The sequence below is a fragment of the Electrona antarctica genome (genome assembly GCF_951216825.1).
Source record: "Electrona antarctica genome assembly, chromosome: 13".
Taxonomy (NCBI): Eukaryota; Metazoa; Chordata; class Actinopteri; order Myctophiformes; family Myctophidae; genus Electrona; species Electrona antarctica.
The window spans coordinates 23,015,245-23,037,399 of NC_136794.1; the positions used below are offsets into that span (position 1 = coordinate 23,015,245).

The 22,155-nt window shown below is 43.1% G+C and overlaps 2 protein-coding genes across 5 annotated transcripts in view; both read left to right on the plus strand.

The window, feature by feature from the left end:
- Window positions 1-173: 173 nt before the first annotated feature.
- Window positions 174-4,780, plus strand: LOC306934765 (CASP8 and FADD-like apoptosis regulator). 2 transcript variants are annotated; one of them, XM_079517524.1, is made up of 10 exons: window positions 174-370; window positions 694-1,010; window positions 1,103-1,208; window positions 1,324-1,459; window positions 2,084-2,154; window positions 2,260-2,323; window positions 2,694-2,764; window positions 2,899-2,977; window positions 3,150-3,654; window positions 3,759-4,780. In XM_079517524.1, the coding sequence occupies exons 2-10, from the start codon at window positions 715-717 to the stop codon at window positions 3,886-3,888; spliced, it is 1,458 nt and encodes a 485-aa protein (XP_079373650.1). In that variant the 5' UTR covers window positions 174-370; window positions 694-714; the 3' UTR covers window positions 3,889-4,780. The 2 variants fall into 2 exon arrangements, with proteins under 2 accessions (XP_079373650.1, XP_079373651.1); XM_079517525.1 differs by having other exon boundaries at window positions 2,087-2,154.
- A 1,013-nt stretch (window positions 4,781-5,793) lies between these two features.
- The window catches only part of dip2a (disco-interacting protein 2 homolog A), a 128,369-nt gene continuing 112,007 nt past the window's right edge, over window positions 5,794-22,155 (plus strand). For all 3 annotated transcript variants that reach the window (XM_079517515.1, XM_079517513.1, XM_079517514.1), the window contains exon 1: window positions 5,794-6,317. In XM_079517515.1, coding sequence (XP_079373641.1) covers window positions 6,194-6,317 — 124 coding nt within the window. In that variant the 5' untranslated portion in view covers window positions 5,794-6,193. The remainder of the gene's footprint in view (window positions 6,318-22,155) is intronic.

Sequence of the window (22,155 nt, forward strand, 5' to 3'; positions counted from 1 at the left end):
GTTGATGTGTGAAGTGCGACCTTGTGCAATGAGTTTCACTTTCACTTTCTGCAAATTAGACCCAGCTACCGGATTAGCATGCTGCCTGCAACATATCCAGTCTGTTTCTATTTCTTTTGAAAATAACCTGTTCGGTATTTAGGCTTGTTATGCATCAAGTAAACACGCATCAGGGGATTTTAGGACTACTTCCCTTATTTGGGCTACTGATCGTCGTGGTTCTGTCTAGGTTCTGTCGAAAGTGAAAAAGTGAAGTGAAATGCGTCATAGGAAATTTGGAAATCCACAATGATTAGGTCTATAGCCTATAGACCTAGCCTATAAATTCATTTTAAAACGTCCTCGGTCGTTCAGCGTTAACTTCTAAACGGTAGGTACTGTCAGTGCTATTTCTATTCTACTATAGTCTACACTTCTATATAGACAAAGGACAGAACAGGAATTCATCATAAAGGAGGTAAAAAGGGAAAAGAAACATATACAGTGAGGGAAAAAAGGGGTGGGCGGTGGGGGGGATTCACGTTCAGCTCCGTTAATTTGTTTGTTATCCTTGGAGGAGCTGCGTTAATCATCTCATTATAGCCAAAATTACCGTAGTAGTTTACTGACTTTTTCATACTGTTTCAGTTTTTCTTTCTTGCCTAATGTGATGTCTGCTTCTATGTTTTATCTTATTATTATCTTATATTTCAGTTATCCGCGCTTCTCCCCTTCATGGCTTTGGTGAACGTGAACGTGAACATGATTGATGAAATAACTGCGGCCCTCAGCACAGGTGAACGCAGGACGGTGCTCTACTTGTGTGGAAGCTTGGACATAGACAGTAGTAGTAGCGTGGCAGGTGTGAAAGAGATGATTAAGTCGCAGCTGATCGAGGTTCAGATGGATCACCTGTTCCTGGTGGAATTGGTTTTAGCCCTGAAACGTTTTGATATTCTGAAGAAGGTGCTAAGAACTAACAAGGAGGAGGTGGAGGGGATTTTGGGGCATAGGCATTTGTCAAGATTCAGGTGAGTTGCATTATAATAGCCTATAGTTTATGTACGTTGTGGTGTAAGCAGTCACCGATCAAGAACATATAATATACCTTCACTTTTCACAGGGTACTAATGTCAGATCTAAGCGAGGAAATGGCAACAGAAGACCTTAAAAGTATGACATTTTTGTTGAGTGGTACATTTCCAAGAGACAAGATAGACCAAATCAAGGTAAAAGCAATAATCTTTAGTTTAGTTTCACATACTGTCACAATTCTTCACAATGTGGGTGTGGGAGTTTTGGTAATAAGATCCACTTCACTTTTCTTCCTCGTTTCTGTAACAGAATTTCCTTGATGTTGCTGTTGAACTGGAGAAATTGGACAAAGTTTCACCTGAAAGGGTGGATTTTATAGAGCAATGTTTGAGAAACATTGACAGGATTGACCTGGCCAAAAAGGTTTCTATGTACCAGAGGTCAGGTAAGTGCTGATTTAACCTTTTACACTACTGTGTTGAAATATTATTAGACATAGGCTAGTTTATAATATCTTATATGCTCACTGAGAAGTTTAATTACTTGTTTTAAGTGTAGTGGACAGAACAGACACACAGGGTCCATGTTTTTCAATTTATCAGAATATTTAGAGATGTACAAATATACACTTCTATATAAAAAACAGGAAATCATATACGGAGGTAAAAGGGAGGAGGCCAGTTTTGAATTGCAGCCATCCGTAGGTGCCCTTTGAGAGCGGTTTTGAAGGAGTCAAGGGATTTGCATGTCTTAATGACTGTTGGTAGGACGTTCCACATTCCAGGCATAGGAGTGAGATTAATTTAGTCCCTTGTTTGTGCCGAATATGGGTTGCACATTAAGGAAGTATTTAGACAAGTACATGGGTATCTTGGTGGTGTAGCCTGTAGCGAATCTTGTGGACCAGACCCATTGCAAGATGCTGTAGCTGTACTCTGTCGTCAACCCTAAGCCATTCCATTACGTTGTACTTATACAATTTGATCCTATCACACTCAGCTTAGAAACTTCACATGACACAATGTCAAAACATAATTAAATTCTATTTCTCCCAATGTGTGCTTTTCAGTAGGTGGAGCATCTCAAACACAGACTGCTGTACCATGTCATATTATTCAACAGCAGAGGTTCAGAGCTCCTGTAAGTAATTAACGTTTACACAGTTAACATGCGCTATATGTATACGTATACCTTTTCTCCAGATGTCCATAATACTAATTACTTTAAATAATGAATGTTCTACAGTTATCAAATCCCACCACAAATTCCTTACCTCTTCTACACAAACAAAGGAGTTCTCATCAGTTTGGTAAGTCATTGTACTAATTATTCACCAAAGTTTTACCAGTCGTTCACTGGAGGCATGACACTTTTGTGCAGCTCTCCACGTTAATTGCATTAAGCATAACTATTTGAACGAAAGTTATTATAGTATCTCTAGTTACTAGAGGTAACTATTATCAACCTAATAGATACAAATGAATGATCCCATTGCAAATCAACCATGTGCACACATGGTTGTCCATTTTGTGTCCATTTTGCTCTTACGTCAAACTTGAGCGTTGAGATTGGGATTTTTATGACATACTGAACAAAACTAGTGCCTTGTGAATGGTCAAAGAGAGAAGAGATAGTCAGAGAATAAACAACACTCTCATAAGCTGGTTTTTGTATTTCAGGTGTGCATTCACATCATGATTCCTTTGCTTCTTCTCCAGTAGTACTTGCAGAAAGTAGGCAAAACTTGCAGGTAATCTTGTGCAATTTGTATTCTTCAGTACATCACCCTGTTATATATCATCATCATCTTCTTTCAAGAAGGCCACATCTAGTCTCTGAGATATCTTTACAAAAATATCTTCTGCCTGCTCCTTTATTCTGCAGAGTTCCCTGAATGAGTACTTGCTTCATTCTGATCCCAGAGGAATATGCATTATCATAGACTGTGTTGGCAGTGATGGAGGTGAGACACCACAATGCCTACAGTCAGATTCTACCATTTATTTCTCAATTATTATCAGTCAGGATGCTTCTTTGAATTATGTTGTCAGTGAAGGTTTAAATGTTTCTATACATTGTCAATTATATCAATCTCATATTGGCACTGTATTGAAATTCTTCCCTTATTCAATCAGAGATGCTGGAACATACATTCAAAAGTCTTCATTTTAAAGTGGTCCTGCACAAGTGGTTGGGTGTGGATGACATGCTCTCAGTCCTCAGAGGGATATTCAGACAGAGAGAGAACCACAATGTCAGCGCCTTTGTCTGTTGCATCATCAGCCGGGGGACAGACACTGATCTCCTGGCTACAGAGTCCAACCTCTTCGGCCTGCGCTTGGACTCAGTCAGACGCCTCTTCAATGCAGAGGCTTGCCCCATGCTGGCCGGCAAGCCCAAACTATTTTTCATCCAGAGGTACAGTGTCCCTGAGCTACAGACCTGTTCCACGACAGCTCACAGGGACACAGACTTAGAGACAGATGGAAGGGACGGGATGTCCAGAGGAGAGGTTGTCCCCACAGATGCAGATGTGTTGTGGAGTCACTGCTGGACAGACGAGTTCCAACTGGCTCAAGGTGACCACCACTCTGTCTATCTCCAGGCGCTGACTGGTGCCCTTCAGAGGGGGCAAAGAAGGTAATGGAATGTACAGTCCCAGTAAGAACTTTTAATGTCACATCACAAAAAAGATCACAAAATATATTATAATATATATAATATTTTTTCTTCTATGTTTACAGGAAAAGTAATATTGTGGATATCCATACAGAAGTGAATGGGGTGATCTATGATCACAACAGGAGGAATCCAGCAGAAAGATACAACATTGATCTTAAACATACTCTAAGGAAGAATCTTTACCTACCATAAGGGTGATGTTGGTTATCATTGCTTACATACAAAGTCTTTTCATGACACTTTCAGTTTTAACCAATGAAGATACCCATGTATATTGTGACATCTACTGGCGGTGCTGAGTGCTAACACTCAACTCCAATTTAAAGGTCCAAATGAATGTTGTTGTTTTTGTATCCCTTTTTCCCTCCTAAATGTAGTTGTTATGCCAATTGATTCCTCCCCACAGACATTTATGTGTGTTGTCACTGCTGTTGTATCTATTCTACTGGGTCACCTGCCAGGGAGGAGCCCCTACGGGGAGGACGTAGAGCCTTTGCCCTACTCCTCCAGCCCAACTCTCCCTGCTGACAGGTGCCACAACTGCCCGTAGGAGTATACTAGTGACAATATCACCCTCCCGGCCTCTCCTGCCGGCTCCCCTCCCCCAAACATTGGTCAAATGTGATCATATAAGATGCTCGACAAAGCCGGATGCACCGTGGTGGATTCGAACCCCCAGACTCCGCAGTGGTGGGCAGCTACTTTACCTTTTGTTTGTTTACACTTATTATTCTATTAATATGGTATATGTATGCATTTTTTCCAAACACTTAAACCCTCAAGTTCCTATCACACAAATATTTAGTGGCCCCCTGTATTAACTCTTAGGACTCCCTAGGTCCTGAACGTTGAACTTTGAAGTTTATTACTTAAATGAATGTAAGAAATGTGAATGCAAGATACAGATAGTAGGCTACTGTACACTATCTGCCATGACATTAGATAAGGATATTTGTGTTGAACATTCTACATGTTTGTATTTATACTAACTAATTTAATTTTACCAGCGAAGAACATACAATACATAGTGCAGCTAATATACAGTACCAGATGTGTTCTATAGAAATATATTGTACTTTTTAATTTACTAATGACTAATAAAGTAAGTCTGCTTACTTGTGACTTACTATAAGCTAATAAATGTTACAAATGAATATGAAATGTTGACAAAGATATTTGACTTTGTTTATCGAGTGAATACTTTATTAGTCAAGACAATGTAACCCAGTGCGGAGATACAGTAAAGTTGTTTCTATTGTGGTGCAATGTATTCAATTCATCAACAGATTGATTTATTTGTATTTATTTAATTTGGGGGGGGGGGGGGGGGGGCTTTATGCCTATAGGACAGTAGACTGACAGGAAATGGGGAGTGTCACGCAGCAAAGGTCGCCGGGATTGGGATTCAAACTACCAACCCATCTACTTTCGATTCATCAACTTGTTACGATCACATTGGCACTGTTTTTTCACTTCAAAAGATTCCGTAGATTAAAAAAAACAGTATGCCCATGCCCCCGGAATGGTGGTCCCCGAAATCACCAGTATCATTTTACTTTTGATATAAATTTCACTTTTAATTCAAATTTCTAACAAGACCTAATGATTACGAATAAATGCCTCACAATGGGTAGTCATTGGACTACCATTCTTGTCAATGAACACATAATATAAGGGTGCTGTAGCCTACGTGATATTATTTTTGATAAAATAAGTGTTAATTAGCTCTATATTCCGATAGCAATCAGAGTGATTTTAGTAAACAGAAAATAAAATGTCTACAGTCTATCCATCCATCTTAGAGTGATTACTGATTAATCAGTGGCTGTTAAAACATTATTCAGGACGTATGAAGATTCACGAAGTCCACCTTTGTTGGCAGGCACAGGATATGTCAGATGTCAATGTGCCTAGTACACTATACAAACCGTTTTTTTATTATTATTAGTGGTGCAGTGCGGCTTAGTGCCAATAGGGGGCAGCCAAGTCATGCGAAATTACAGCGAGGCAGACCAGCAGACGGCACTTTTCATCTCTACATCTGTTCCCACACACCAGGCATTGGCAGGCAACGTGAACGCGCATGATATGGGCTGCTGTGCGCTGTTGCTATGATGCAATGGCTACTGCTGCGCCGCGGGGAGTAAAGAGTTGAATGAGTTCTGGTCCCAATTCAAGGAACGTGAGAGAGACGAAGGACGGCATGCAAGTTTAGCCCTTTGTGATTAACGCCATATGGAAATATACTTTCGCAAGGAGTGTCGGCTAGCGTCTGCCTGCCGTCTGAGCTAGTATAGCCATGTCATGACGCGTGCAGGGGGCTTTCTCACACATCTGTATGGCGTTGTAACGAGTGAGCGAGCCTAGTAAGCAGCAGCACCACCCTGTCTCCTGTGCTGAGTGTGCTCTGCTAAAAACCCACCACGGAGGATCTCTGGCGGTTTTGTCATCGGACTTGGCGAGTCTCGACTCCCCGTTCGCTTCACGTTGGAGCACCATGGCCGAGAGAAATTCTACCGGGCTGCTCATGATGATGTTGGACCCCACACCGGCAGTCGCTATGACCCTCCCGGCGGAGGTGCGAGAGAAGCTCGCAGAGCTGGAGCTGGAGCTGTCTGAAGGTAACTTGACAACATGCACTCGCGGCTGTAGGCTATGACACGGCTGGTGCGCCCAAATCATGTTGTAATTGTGTTGACAATCATTTAATGCTCTTGTATTTGTCCAACACGACCGCCCATTAACACGGTTCTGTGGGTCATGTTTAGGAACATAACAGGCACAACACAAAAGCCCTTATCGTCTCAGGGAGACATTCCCACTCCTTAAGTTCTGGCATAGTTTGCTCGTCAGGGTTGACAACAACACTACACTTGTACAACAACACAACGGGCTTGTAAACAAAGTAAACATGGCTGAGATACAGTTGCAGAACTGTTTGCAGTCCTGCAAACAGGCATGTTAAGGCCAGGCAAGCTGTTTTTTGATTGTCTTGCCCAGAGCTTAATTAGACAAACTCAGGAATTCCTGGTTTAAATAGCCCATGTGACTAGATCATGTACTGTATGTATGTCCCTAGCAGAGCTGACACACCCATGTTGACATTCATGTCTCCTATTTGTTGTTGGTACAATGACAATAAGGATTGTTCTGCCAGCCCTTTAATTTTCGAAATGATCAAGAAAGGGGAGATAGGAGTCGGACATATCATATAGTCTACATGTCATTGGAAAGGTGGACACTGGACAGTGGACACTGCTGCCTACCTAAGCTCAGATAAAGGACTGTTACTGATGGAAGTTTGTCTCTTCTGTTAAAATAGTAGCCTTATGTTGCAATCCTGTCTTAACTGGTTTCTGACTGACACATGAAAGTGGTAATTAAATCACCCATTCCATGAACCGGATAATTTACATTCTGAGAATTGGCTTCCCAAAGTAGTAGCACAATTTCATATGATTATGTAGTTGCATGATGATATTTTCTTATGTCCTCAGACATGAGGATTTAGCTGATCACATAGTGGTAGTGTCTGATCCGTAAGCTATGTTCATGCATTTCATGTGCTATGACTACATACAATGCAATTCTAGTACTGTCTACGTAACATGCTATAAGTCTGTATAAAATGCTATCTAAGTCTACAAAAAGTGCTATCTAAGGGGCTAGGGCAAGTGCTACGGGCTGTCAGTCTTGACTTGGTGCTGACCTTGGGAAGGAGGGGGTCGACCTTTGTAGGTGTCTGCACTGTGTGCACACAAGAGTAAATAAACACTGTAAAACTAAGTTTATGCTGCTGTTGGTGTTAAATCCTTGTCCATCATATGACAAAAAAATAACTCACCTAAGCTTGCTACAGTATATGCTGTGTTATAACTAGACTGTGAATGACTGTTTGTGTTTAGGACCAGGCCATGGTCAAGGCTCGAAATGTATGCTTGATAAGCACATTCACTGACATTGAGGCTCCTGGCTGACGGATGGGATGTGTTTTCAGAAGTGTCTTCCAAACCAATCTATATCAGTCCAGCTTCCCCTTCCTGCTCGTGCTCGCCCGAGTCGCCCCATGTCACATCCTGTCATGTTGGAGCCCTGATACTAGCATGTAACGTTCCTGCCTCTCTTGCCTCCTCCTCACTTTGCTTTTTATCCTGTCTGTCATTGACTAGTCTCTCGAGAAAGACTGTTGACTCTGTCAAATTCAAGGAAAAGGGCACTGTTTTTCCTTTCTTTTGACGATGGGTTCTCAGATTGGTGTTTGACTGATGCACGCTTGTGCAAGCACTCTCTTTCTCTCTGTGTGTCTCAGTCTTGTTTTCTTCATGGCTCAAATATGAAACTGTAGTTTCTTTAACTTTCTTATGTCATTATCACGCCATTGCCTCCCCTCTGCGACCTGTCTTGGTGTATCACAGTCACTTTATAGTCACTTTTTGAACCCCTCCTATGCCCAGGTGTGTGTGTGTGTGTGTGTGTGTGTGTGTGTGTGTGTGTGTGTGTGTGTGTGTGTGTGTGTGTGTGTGTGTGTGTGTGTGTGTGTGTGTGTGTGTGTGTGTGTGTGTGTGTGTGTGTGTGTGTGTGTGTGTGTGTGTGTGTGTGTGTGTGTGTGTGTGTGTGTGTGTGTGTGTGCGCGCGCGCCACGGAATGTGATTGGTTGAGCGAATATGATGTATGATGATAAGAGCGCCCCTCACTTCACACAAGTGTGATTTTTATATTTAGGAAGCAGATGAGAGCCTGAGTACCGCAGGTTCTCTATCCCTCTCAATGAGCCTGTCGGGTGGATTTTAATTTAGCCAGGCCCCTGCTGATAAATCCATCTATATTTTTACTATGCACAGCTTTGTCACCGGATGTGTGAGTGACCGAGTGTGCATTCACATTGTACTATTTCAGTATTAGATAGATTATTAATTCATAATTAATAATGTCCTTTATATACATGTGTGTGCGTGCATGCGTGTGTGCGTGCGTGCGTGCGTGCGTCAGTTTAGCAGCAGCAGCAGCTGTAAGAACTAGCCGGTATTGTTTTACTTTTCAGGTTCAAATGTGAAATAAACAATCTTTAAAGCAAATGGTGCCTGCCATAGAGGCATTTTATAGGCTGTGCTCTGTCCTAACATAGAAGAACTTCTGCTACACTTTGGTGGTCAGCCAACATTTCCCGTTTCCAAATGACTGTGGGGTGGAAGCTTAGTTATTGGAAAGGTTCTGTGTTCTTTCTCAGCTGACCTGGATGCAAATGATTGGTCAAGAGATGGGGGCCCAAAGGAGGTCAAGAAGACTGATGATCCCCATTATCTCCTGCTGGGAGGAAAGGGAGAGAGAGAGATTGGTAGTCTGCTGAGTAATTCATATACTCACTCCATCATTCTCCACAGTCCCTCCCTCCTGCTCTGTTTGCTTACTAAACCCTTTGATTACAAAGTCATTTTTAGTCCGGCACTGGTGTTTGCTGGGAAGCCGCCCATCACAGTTGGTTGGTGCAGTTGTTTTGCCAGCTCCCATTCAGCAAACATTTACAGAGGAACATTGCCGGTTTGGGGTAGTAATTGGTGTTTATTTAGAGGTGTTCTGCCCCATTTGAATTGTTTATGGCTGTTTTGTGTTATGGCAGAACAATGGTTGAAGTAGCTCAAGAGGTGTTTGACAGAAGAAAACACAGGCTTGGTTGTTGTTTGTTTCAGGATATACTGAGGACCCTGTAGAGTCCTGCTCAAGTTGTACATGAATTGCTATCCAATGGGCAAAGGTGCCATGAGGCGCAAAGCTGTCAAATGGTAGCCTAACTCCAGTAAAAACACGCTAATGTTTCACCTCAAGCATGCTTGCCATTCTCCAGGAACAAGAGGACCCTGAGGGCTTAACACACCAATACAGTACAGTACAGTACAGTACAGACCCCTACTACTGTCAGGTTATGTGGCTGAACACCCCAGTCTATTTTCTAACTACTGAATCCCATTCAGAACACATTGCATAGTTTCCAAATGCATGGACCATGGGCACCGATCAGACAGCATTTTCCCCGGAAGCTTGATTTATTTTATTAATCTTTTCATTAGACATGAGGCCTTCTAACAGCGGTGCTAACTAGCCTATAAAAGTGTCATTATAGAGGCCTATTAGATTAGAATGTTGAATTGCGTCATAGATCTACAGTATATACTACTCAGTGTGGTTGGTGGGGGATAGTTTTGGTTGGTAGGAGGGTGTGAGTGTTCAGTAAACCCGCAGGCTACTGCCTACATGGTTAGTCAAGGAAAAACTCACTGGTCCTGAGTGACTCATTCCTCACTGTGGCCATTGTTGCCCTCCACAGACTCATGAGGAAAGAACTTCCAGTTTCGGACTCGTCCAGCTTAATGTGCGGCTTGTGCGCATATCTTATTGTTGTTGTTATTTCCAAAACCACAGATTTAAATAAAAGCCACAAGCGCAGACATGTATTGTGGGTGGATCAAATAATGGCTGCATTCTTTCGCATTCCACCTCGATCAAGAATCTTGTAGCTAGAGAATGAGTAGGGATTTGGACTTGTTGTGAAAGGAGCTTTGTCCATGGGCGCTGACTGTCTCCGTAATGGGATCCCAGGGATAGAAGAATGTCGAGCCTTGACGCGTGCTCTCTCCCTGGCTGGCCTAGCTGGTGTGATAGCGACACAACTCAGGCAGTTGAGAGAGGAGCAGGCAACGCTGCCTTGCCTCAGCTGTACTGGAAGATGGTACATCACATTGGGTCATAAATATTTCAAGGGTGTGCCTTAGAGCAGAGTGGTGCCTTGGATTATTGTGTGTGTGTGTGTGTGTGTGTGTGTGTGTGTGTGTGTGTGTGTGTGTGTGTGTGTGTGTGTGTGTGTGTGTGTGTGTGTGTGTGTGTGTGTGTGTGTGTGTGTGTGTGTGTGTGTGTGTGTGTGTGTGTGTGTGTGTGTGTGTGTGTGTGTGTGTGTGTGTGTGTGTGTGTGTGTGTGTGTTTTGCAGAGGTGCTCCTTTCCCTTTCAAACCACTCAGCTCAGCTGTATCTTATTGTGGCCTAAAGATGATGTCTTTATTGTTCCCAATGCTCCAGGCTCAGCCTGTTTGTTTTCTTTATGACACTCTTAATATCCTGACTGTCTCTATAGGAGACATGAATAATTAATGCACTGCAGTGTAGAAATGTAATACCAGTAGAAATATGTCTTTCTTTCCTCTGACTGTTCATTTAAGTCTGCCTATTTCTAATAATCCTCCTATTTCTGTGGGCATGGACTCCCTTAGTCCCTCCCTGGTTTATTGTTCTACTTGTATTTGTTTTTCCTTTGCTGTGCTAGTTGTGTGGCACTCCAATAAGCATTAACTTTGTTTCAGCTTTAATCGGTCCAGATTCCCACAGTCATGCAATTCAAATTGTGTTTTCTTTGTGTCTTCCTGGCAAGGAGGACAACTTCAAAGAACTTCATGCGGACGAGGAATTGAGAGTCCACAAAAGTTATTTTAAGCTATGCATGCATGCCTCAAACATATCAGCTTTGATGGAGACATGTTACTCTCCCTCATTTGATTTGGGGAACATTGATTTATTGGTGCTATAGTTCCAGAGGGTTTCATCATGGATAGTGCTTCATTGCCGTGGCTGTGACAGATAGAAAAGCCAATTGTGCATTTTGATTACCTTGCCGCACTATTACAGGACCTGTTGTCTTGACTGCAGTTTAAGTAGGTCCTGGTGCAATCTGATGGCGTTTTTCACTGGATCCAGGTGACGTTTACTTTGACTAACATGAAGCACAGCACATAACTCTTGACAGGTTAGTCGGTGAACATTTGTCATAGCTCGGCTGAAAAGGAATTTGTGGTGAGAAACCCACAGACTGAGCGCTGAATTAGATTAGTGTAATGTACATACTGTAGGATCATTCATGGGATCAGTTCAGCATCTTGGAATATGTACATGTTTCTCAGGGTATTTTGGTGGCTAAGAAGAGGCTGGGTGCATGCTGTATCTTGCAGAGTAATACGTTTGTGTCCAGCTTATGACCTCCTGGCCATATTATCTGTCCATTATGATTCTTACAGACCTTTTCCTACTAGTTTTGTTCCCTAATACAATGCTCTGGATGTTTTCTCTAGCCGTCTGAAGTGATTTATTTTGACCTTTGAAATCACATGGCCGCTGCTATATGTGACCAGGAAGCTCACGTCATCCATGTCCAATAGAGACTGGGCTCTTTGCCAAGACAACAGTGGCAATACAGTGCCAGCATCCGGCTAGGCGGCCATCCTGTTCCATCCTGGCCACTGAGTCACCACTGTTCCTCTCCGTTGGCCAGAAAATTAACACAATACTTTGCACGGCTATAAGATGGTTACGACGGTGCTCGACTTTGCAGGACCTTCGTAAACTGAAATGTAAGCGTGCAGACGCGCACAATGTTGACAACTCCTGGAGTACGTTATTCTGAATGTCATGCCACTTAACCCATTTAGACCTGGTGCTGTGCAACCTATACGTTGTTTTACCTTTGAAACCGGATGCTACCTATGTTGCTATACATACCTTTTTGAAGGGAAGACCTCTGCACACTCAACTTACTATTATGACAACAGGTGTGTCGGCGAACAAGCAGCAAACTGCAGACATGTCGAGAGGGAGGGAGACCCGCACACTGTCACTTGCTGGTTCAAGAGCTCAAGAGTCAAATACAACGTTTCGGTCTTTCGACCTTCCTCAGGCATGATTCAGAATAGGCTGACATGTCACTAAATACATTTCATAGGTATAGACAACCAATCAGAAACGCATGTTATACATGTACCAGCATAATGTTTTGTTTTAAAGGTTTTCACTTTTCAGAAACCTTAGGTTAGGTTTTAGACAGCGTTTTTTGCATCACCCTCAGGTCTAAATGGGTAAAATTAAGCACCAGGCCAGGATTCATATTATTGTGTATTTGTGTCGTGCTTTTTATTGTATTTTTATATATTGTTTCCACACACGTGACGTGCCCATGCCTGTGACCCAGTGGTGACACTGCATGTGTCCTTGCTGTGAGGGAGATGTGTACTCAGCGGAGACTGTCTGAGAGCCGGGCAGCACTGCGGGGCAGGCAGCGGTGCCAGGGCGACACGCTGCTGATCAGACACAATTCTCAAGGACACATTGTGGAATGAGCTCAGCAGAGTGCTGTCAAGACTTCTGTTCTGCTCACCCTCCATCATCATCAGCGTCTCTCTGTCCCTGCCTCTGTGTTTAGGTTCACATGTTCACGTGGGATGGCATGGATTCAAGTTCTCATTTGCCATGATTCCATAGAAGCCAGCCTGTCTTCTATGGAAGCATGTTGGGCAGCAAAAATAGCTGATCTACAAGCTCTCAATGCACTTGTAGATCGGCTATTATCGGTTATTATTTTAAGATCGGAGCATTTGAAGTGGTCAAACTCATGTTCAGAAGTGTCTTCCATAAAATTGTAATAGTCTCGGATATTTCATATCCTCAGTCTGTGATTTCTTCGCCTGGTTGGCAGTACAGTATGTTGAACAGCAGGAGCAATATTACTAAAAATCTTGTGTTAATTGTTTAGGAAATGGAGCTAGTGTGAGGTTACACAAATTGCACATTAGGACTTACATATTCAGTCGTGAGATTGGATTTCGCTTTCATCCATCGGGATGGCGTGGAAGTGTTGGAAGTTGGTGAGCTGGATGCCAGTCAAGCAGATCCCCCAAGTCGTATAGCCTTGCCCTTTAGCTGACTATCCGGGCTCTCTGTGGTCCACTCATAGAAGTGTGGCTGAGAGGACTGTTTGAATTGGTGCATAATAAGACGTGCCTTTTGAAATGCCATATCTTTTCATTTCCTTTTGTAATTTTCCCGGATTTTATAATGTAAGGTGCAATTGATGTACTTTAACTTGTACTGTTGTATTGTAACCTCGGCTACATTGAAAATAAGGGCTTGCCCTCAATTGTACATACTGTAAGTAAAGGTGGTGATGATGATGATGCTGTGTTCACAACATTCACGCTGCATTGTTTTCATCTTGCAGAGTGAACCGCTTGCACAGGAGGATTGAGGGTGGTGCAGAGTCAAACTAGAGAGGGTAGTTTAGAGTTGTTCGAGTGTGCCTGAGCCTGTCTGCTCAAAAGAAAAGAGCTTTGAGCCCACGGTGAAAATCTGTTGATGCCCCAACAGTTTCCACAGGAGCCAAGAAGGTTTCTGCAATTCACAAAACGTGCATTGCCTAAAAGCCATGCTGCATTAAAGAGGCTGTCCTGTGAGCTTGTCCCCAGACTAAAGTTAAATGCTGCAATTTGTAAAAATGACAAAATATGACTTGTTGAAGCGGGACTCATACAATGTCCATGGGACCCATCTAAAAGACCACCCCTGGGTCCATTACATTGAAAACCTATTTACATCACTGCTACCCAATTACAAATAAACTAGAGGCACTAGAGGCACTATTTGTGGGTTACTGTATTTCCTATATTTCTGACCCACCCTCATGGGAAGGGAATTTTCACAGTTGTCATGTTGCTACTACAGGTGTTTTCCGAAGTAGCCCGTTAATGGGCCCAATTTCTTACTTAGAAATTGGTAAAACTAGCAGAATAATAAAGTGGAAGTGTAGACAATGTTGAATGGAGTGTTGCTTGAAGAGGTGAACACACCTCACAGACAAGTTATTCTCTTTTGTTTGTTCAGTTGATTGAGTTCGAGAATATGGCGAGTGTGTGTGCATGCGTGTTGGTTTCTGTGTATTGTAGGCCTCTTTAGGTGTGCTGTGCAGATCAAAGCCATGCAAGGGCCTTTAGCAGCAGCAGGCTGCAGTGTAAGTCTTCCTGGTAGAAAGCAAACAGACAGAAAATGGCTGGAATGCGCCATGAACTATCAACTTAACCGTGAGCAGAGAGCCTTCAGAAGCCCCTTCTGTTGCTCGAGGGCACAACAAACACAACAAACAGTCATAGACGGATAGCCGTCCCTAGGACAACACAAGGCCAAGTTGTTCCCAGTTCCCCCCGAACCCCTAATTCTTCTATTCTTCTATATCTAGGTCAGTGTGTCCCAAACAGTGGGTCGGGAACGGGCACATTTTTATTGGTCACAAGTAAATAAATATCCCTTTATTATTTTGTTTCCTAATTTTTATTTTTATATATATAATATTATAATATTGATTTCAAAAGATTTTCCAAAAAAAATCACAATTGTTCATAAGTTAAAAGCATATTATTATTATTTCATGAGAAAATTAAATCTATTAATTAGAGATAAAAAATACTTTTAAGAAGTAGTGAATATAGACAATCTACAAGCTCATAACACGTAGCACCGCAATGTGTTGTGAGCTTGTAGATCAGCTTTGGGTCCAAGGGAGACATCACATTTCTCTTTTGGGTCTTGAACTACAAGGAACCAGTGCTCTAGGTGTCCCAAAACAGCACGGGAAGGGATGAGGTTCGGAACAGAAGTTGTGTAGCTGTGTTTTTTGTTTTGCTTTTTTAGGTATAAAACATAACTTGGCAGAGCAATAAACCTGAAAAAACGTTTTTCAGCCTTGTGTGCCAAGCAAGCAGACAGTTTTAGGTGAGCCCCACATTGCTTTTTCACCCTCCGGAGACCGTTCCCAGAATGTGTTTCTTGACTTGTAGCCTACCTGTATATCCAGCAACAAGGAGACAGGGAAGGGGAAGAGTAGAGCTACTAGGGCATGTCAGAACTGCATCTTAAAACACCCAAGGCAACTCTCACACTTTCTTTTACATTTGTAATTAGCTATACTGAACTAATTTGTGCCGGAGATACATTGTTTAGAAATAATTCAAAGCAAAATCTCTTGACACAATCTGTATATATAAAATTGTTCAACAGTAGGTTCCCAATGCATTGTGGGACAATTAGAAGTCAGTAAGTCTGCACTTAACTGACACCACCATCTGTTCTTAAACACACATGTTCGCTCTGTGCGCGTGTGTGTGCGTGTGTGTGTGTGTCACATTGTAACTGTACCGGCACACCCTCTTGTGTATTAGCACGCCAGTATTAGCCAGTATTAGCACACCAGTGATGCGATCTGGAATGTGAGGCAGTGCCAATAATCACAATATAGTTTATTTAGTTACACGTTTATTTGGAGGGGGACAGCAGCATGCATACAATGCCATGTGAATACACCGGATTTAGCAAGAATGCTAGTTACCATCCATAGCCCTCCCAAAAAACACCCTTGAGTGTAATATTGTGATTATACACATACAGTTAGTTACCATAAAAATAAAATATATAAAAATTTATATTTTTATATATTTTTCTCAAAATAAGAAAGTTTCTGCGATTGTGTTTATCTCTGTATCCTAGACTAGAAATACATAGGGTCCATCTAGCCACGCTAGACAACTTTTCTCAGACTGGACACAGAGAAACAAAACTTAACTGTTAGCTCTATCTCATTGTATTTAAGATATTCGCTAGAAATTCAATGTCCGGGACCCCCGGCGTAACCTGACTCCGCCAGATGGGGCAGCAGAGAGTACACTGGGTTCACCCCTCCTGCTCCCATCTGGGAACTCTCAGGCAGACTTGATGCCCGGCCACAAAACGGCCTGGCCAATCAGCAGCTAGAGGTGGGATAGCTGCTGCTGATTGGCCAGGCCCTTTGTGGACCCCCACATGGTACAGTTGTACCGCTCACTTCACATAAGTGTGATTTTATGTACGTTTGAAGCATGGGTAGAGATTACAACCAATCAGATTGCTTTTTCGGTTGTATCCTACTTTTATTTTTTATTTATTTCTCTTTTTTATCCCACGATTTTGTAACTCCATTTTTGTTGTGTCAATTATCTAATCTATCCTTCACTGCATGAGAAGTACAAGCTGCTTCTTTTCACTTGGTTGGACGTAGCGTGTGGAAGGAACACGTTATTCCAACCAATTCCTTTCCCCTCCATCAGGCACTCTGGCTGGCCAGGAATACCAGACGACTCGCCCCTTTACCAACTCACCCCCGCGAAATGTGTTAATGTAGTTAACAGCTAATTTAGTATTTCCCTCGCTTTCTGAAATCTGAAATGATCTTGTATACAGATTTATTTGATTGTATAGTAGTCGATCTCTATACTCTGTAAAATTAAGAAAGAATAACATGAGACAGAGACGGTGACTGCTTAATTAAGTTAATTTAGTACCTTCTAGCAGTTAATTTCATTTTATTAACCCATTGATGCCTGGTGCAACCTATACGTTGTTCTACCCTTGATGCCGGCGCTCTCTCTGTGTCTCATCAGCTATTGTTATAATTTAGCTATTGAAAAATAGCAGATCTACAAGCTCATAGCGCGCCACCGAGTGGCGCGCTATGAACTTGTAGGTCTGCTATTTTTGAAAAAACATAACTATTTAAAAGAATAATGAATCAAAATTTTGAAGGTTTTCAGAAACCTTAGGTCAGGCCCTAGAAGGCGTTCCCAGATTCAGCCTCAGGTATCAATGGGTTAAACACATTTCTTCCATGTAGCCCATGTTTTGTAATGGCATCATGCCCATGGATGTACAGAGTGAACTTAACAATGATAAATTAATATGATAATACCTTTTTATATAATCACCAACATGAATTATGTTTGTTATTTACAGCTAGGTAGAGTAGTGGGGCGAGATGGAAAAGGGGCGTGTTTACTGCATGTTGTTGTGAGGGTACCTACCCTAGCGGACATGGGGAGAACATGCACATTCCACACAGAAATAGTGTATACCGTACTCTGTTTCTTAAGCATTTTCAAATCTGGCAGTGTATGGTCAAGGAACAGTTGCAGGCAAATAGTTCCATTCCATCTGGCCTCTTAGCTGCCTTACTACTGTATGCTCATTGCATTCATTCATTGTATTCCTGTACGTTCTTGAACTGGCAACTGAAACCAATAACCATGCCTCATGTCAGACAGGGCTTGTTGTCCTGTGTTTTCCATTCTTGAGAAGTGATGTATCAGTGCAACCATCCATGCTTAAACTTTGTAATGAATTAAATCTATGACATGGTCCCCGCCGGCACTGTCTCTTGCAACACAGACGATTATTGAGGAGTTGGGCTACCCACACAGCCCAGAAAAGAAAATCTCCCCTGTAATTGACTCATTAGTGTCCAGTGTTTGCCTGTCGAAGCGGTGCATGTAACACGTACTTTGGGGGTGTTCCATTAGTCTTTGTATCTGTCGAGGATCATGAGTATCTCTACAAAGCAGTGGTGGAAAGTAACTAGTAAGTACATTTACTCAAATATAGTGTACATTCTGCTATAGACTGTGTGGACTGAGCCCCAGCACACTGACTGACTTTGGCATGTCTTGCCTTCTTGCGTTTTATATTTCCCTTTTAAGCATACAGTTGACCCCGACCTGCTCAAGACCTCACACACCCTGCAATGACATTTGTGGCTCATTGAATGCATTGCTGGAAAATGTAGTCCAGTTGCTTTCACTTCAATTTCTTTTTTACAACGTGGTTAACACACCCAAGAGATTCTGAATAACTATCCCACTGGATGATATGTGTGGAATCCCAAGCACTTGGGGAGAAACAATGGCACAAATACAGCTAAGGGCAGACCTATAATCTAATAAAACACACACACACACACACACACACACACACACACACACACACACACACACACACATTCACTCTCACGCATGACGCATGCAGACACTCACAGAGAGTTCACCTAGCGCTGTTCTTACTCACAGCATTCCTGACACAGAGGTCACAAGCCTCTCCAGTTTGTGGTCAATGAAAACGGCCGTGGTCGCATGACGCACACATTCGTTCCACCACCATGGTGACAGCTGGCACTCAGTTGTTGAATTTAAGAACTATTGCCATTCCTTGCATCTTTTCTCAGCCATCGTATTGACCCCGCTGTCTAAACGCATCAGAAACAAAGCCCACGCTACACAATGCTGCATCATCTCCTGTTGGACTCGTCTCGACTATAAAGACTTGTTTTTTTGTGCTTGATGATTGCTTGTTTACTGCTGGGTAGTGTAACGTACTTTTAACGTGTGTGCGTGTGTGCGTGCGTGCGTGCGTGCGTGCGTGCGTGCGTGCGTGTGTGTGTGTGTGTGTGCGTGCGTGCGGCGACCCCACCTAATATCTAACACCTTAGTCATTAGGAGTGAGAGGCAACTGAGAGTGAAACAGCAACAAGTGGCAACCAGCTGCTCTGCCAATTGGGATCAGTGTGTCACTGTCATTATGTTCCTGATGACGAACACACACACACACACACACACACACACACACACACACACACCCTGGAGTGCAAACCTTCTCCTGAGGCTTCCTTGCCACAATTCTAAGCTTAATTGGTAATTGTGCGTTGTGAATTGTTGTGGGTGAGCCATGTGACCAGTGTAAATCAGAGGCCTTCTCTCTTGCCCATGACGGATACCCTACTTCCTCATACCTCATTCATTCTGTAATTTCAATTTGACGAGGTAAAGTGAATTAACCTCTACTGTTTTCATGGCCATGTTTGGCCTATGCTTGGCTGTCAGCATATGATGCAAGCTTAAATGCTCTGTTGGCCTGGTTACGTGATTAATAGCTAGTAATGTAATATCTGGGCCGTAGTAGTGTGGCTTGGCTTTCACATGCAGCCTGGGAGGAGAGTTGGTTTTCTGTGCGAGCACTGCTGATGAAGCTGCCAAAACTTCAAAGGTTTTAATCCTGCAATGGGACTACTTTCCTTGTCTGCCTCCAAGCTCCCATCTCTAACATCTGACTTTGTAGAATTTGTAGAAAATGCTATATGATGCTAGGATGAAGTTCACCTGTTGAAATTAGGACACGGCCACACTGAAACGCTGACGTTTTGTAAATAAATTGTCTTGGTTGGACGCTTATTTTACGAGGGTAAAGTGTCCTTTACCACCATGTTGTGCCACTCCCCGCAGCAGCACTGTGGTTTAGTCTGGGGCCTCTGAGGTCACAGTCAGTTCCTCCAAGTCAAACACATAAAGAGAAAACTTTATTAATTTATATGGTAGTGTTTACAGGGTCAGCTATGGAAGAAGGAGAAGGGAGAGGAATAGTGGGAGGCAGTACAAGGGAGGGAACGGGATCAGGGATGTATTTGGATCTACTTCGGGTCGAGTGTTGCACAGAAACCAGCTGGGCTGTATCAGACCTCGGTCAAATAGCATTCGCAAGTAAGTCATAGGGTTTGTTTTAGCCTGCTTTGCATGAAGTGCCAGAATGGTGTGTCTGACTCCTACCACACAGGAGAGTAAGGAGAGGACACAGTATTATGGCAGTATTTTAAGAAGTGATTAAACTGCTTTTTATGTGAATGACAAGCCCCTGGTACCGTAAATCTCTCCCATTTGGTACATCAGAAAGGTTGAAACAGAAATTACGGGTTAGATGGAAAATTAAAAGGCATGCCTGGCTTGTCTGCAAAGGGCCATTTACTGAGGTGGTGGTCTTAGTGTGTCCCCTGAACTTTGACCTCCTGTACTGATGCTCCATCATAGCATTATTCCCTACAAGCCTTGCAACAGAAGACGAATGATGATGAGCCTGCATAGGGCTTCTGTTGTGTTCCCATCGATCTGCAAATTTGGGGGTGAGGGGCAAAGAGCAGTACTGGGGCTTCTGTCTGCCTAGAGACGATCATCTGTGGCCCCTGACATCGGCGCCCTCGACACATGCATTCACACAACAAACAGACTTTCTCACGCACACACGCACGCACACACACACATGCACACACATGCACAAACATGAACACACACACTCACAGACCCCACACCCCACCCCTTTCCCCTTGTGTAAAAAGCTTGTTTATTGAGTTAGACTGCGGGTTTGGCCCCTGGCTTACACGTGCGAGTGGGGATAAGTGCAAAAGCAGACCCAGTGTTGGCTGTCCTCCTCTCCCTCGCTATGGAGCTGACCATTTATTATTTCTCCCAGTCCTCTTTCTGTAAGAGGCAGTGTGGGCCCTGCAGCACAGATCGCCATGCACGCTCACTGAAAAAATGCTATTACAAGCTTCGGCCTGGACCAGCTTTTGTTTTTGTCTTTGAGCCGACGCCACCTATTTTTCGAGTATCGCCTCACACGTTTAAGAGAGACCCGCCCCTTAATGGAACTCACGGCGGTGCCATAAATAAATGGTATTTTGTCTGGTGAACTGGACACTTTATTTATTGATTGCATTCTTTGTCTGAGTTTGTTTTAAAGCTGTGTTTGGTGTTGAACGTTCTCGTGTTCAGCAGCACCACATGACTCTGTGAGTTCATGGAAGTCAACCTCCGTCAAACCGGAATAACTAAAGAGTTAGTGCTGCATGCATTACATACTTTTGTCTACACTGTGTACATTCATCCAAACTAAATTTATATTTTGGTATTTCAGAACAATGGAGTGGATGCATGGCACCCACTTTAAGATTGTGTCTGTCAGATAAGTTCAATGAAAAGTATACCAACTTTTGTTTTCAAAATAGTCTAAAGTAAACCTTATCAGCCCAGGGCTGATACATCCACACGCAAGATTGCACACTTTACACAACGGCCGTGCTTGTAACTCTGCACACCCAAGTGAGGCTTTCTCACTACAGTAACCAATAGAGTCTTATTAGCCTGAGGTGGTGTTTCCAGACGGTGGTATCACACGGCTAGTGTTACTGAGAGACAGTCCAACTCACGATAGTACCCTGAGCTGTCTGCCTTATCTTCTAATCTACATGTAGCTGTAGAGCAGTGAACACTGAAGTTAGCCATGGTGATGCTGTCACTGCTTGATCAGAAAGGCTGACTGAATGACTGACTTTTAACTGTGGTTCGTTGCATGCAGATTGCGGAATGTGGGGTATTTGTGCAGGAATGAAAACCTGGGGTGGGCTTTGAGAAACTCATGCATGTCCATTCTGTCGTTTTCTCTGTGCCCAAAACCATTAGTTTTCAGGAAAGGGGAAAGGGACCTGTGTTCCAAATGGATCCAATGTAGTTGTTATTTAGTCTCAAGCTATTAATACTTTTCATTGGTTAACTATTTATAAAACCCACAGACAGACTTCACTTCTCTTTCAACATGGTATCAAATAAAAACATAAAAAGTGCTTGCTGTGGTGCCTGCTGCTGTATTATGTTCCCATCTCATTTTGTCTCCGTCGTTGTCTCCACCAGGAGGAAGGCATGGGGAGAGAGTATGTTTTGTCTCCACCAGGAGGAAGGCATGGGGAGAGAGTATGTTTTGTCTCTGTCGTTGTCTCCACCAGGAGGAAGGCATGGGGAGAGAGTATGTTTTGTCTCTGTCGTTGTCTCCACCAGGAGGACGGCATGGGGGAGAGAGTATCTTTTGCACCCCGTCTTCCATCTGTGTGTCTGTCTGTCCGTCTGTCTGTGACCAGCTAATCTCCAGCACCGACTGTGCACACACACTCCCTGGATGCCAATTCCGAACCTCTGCCCC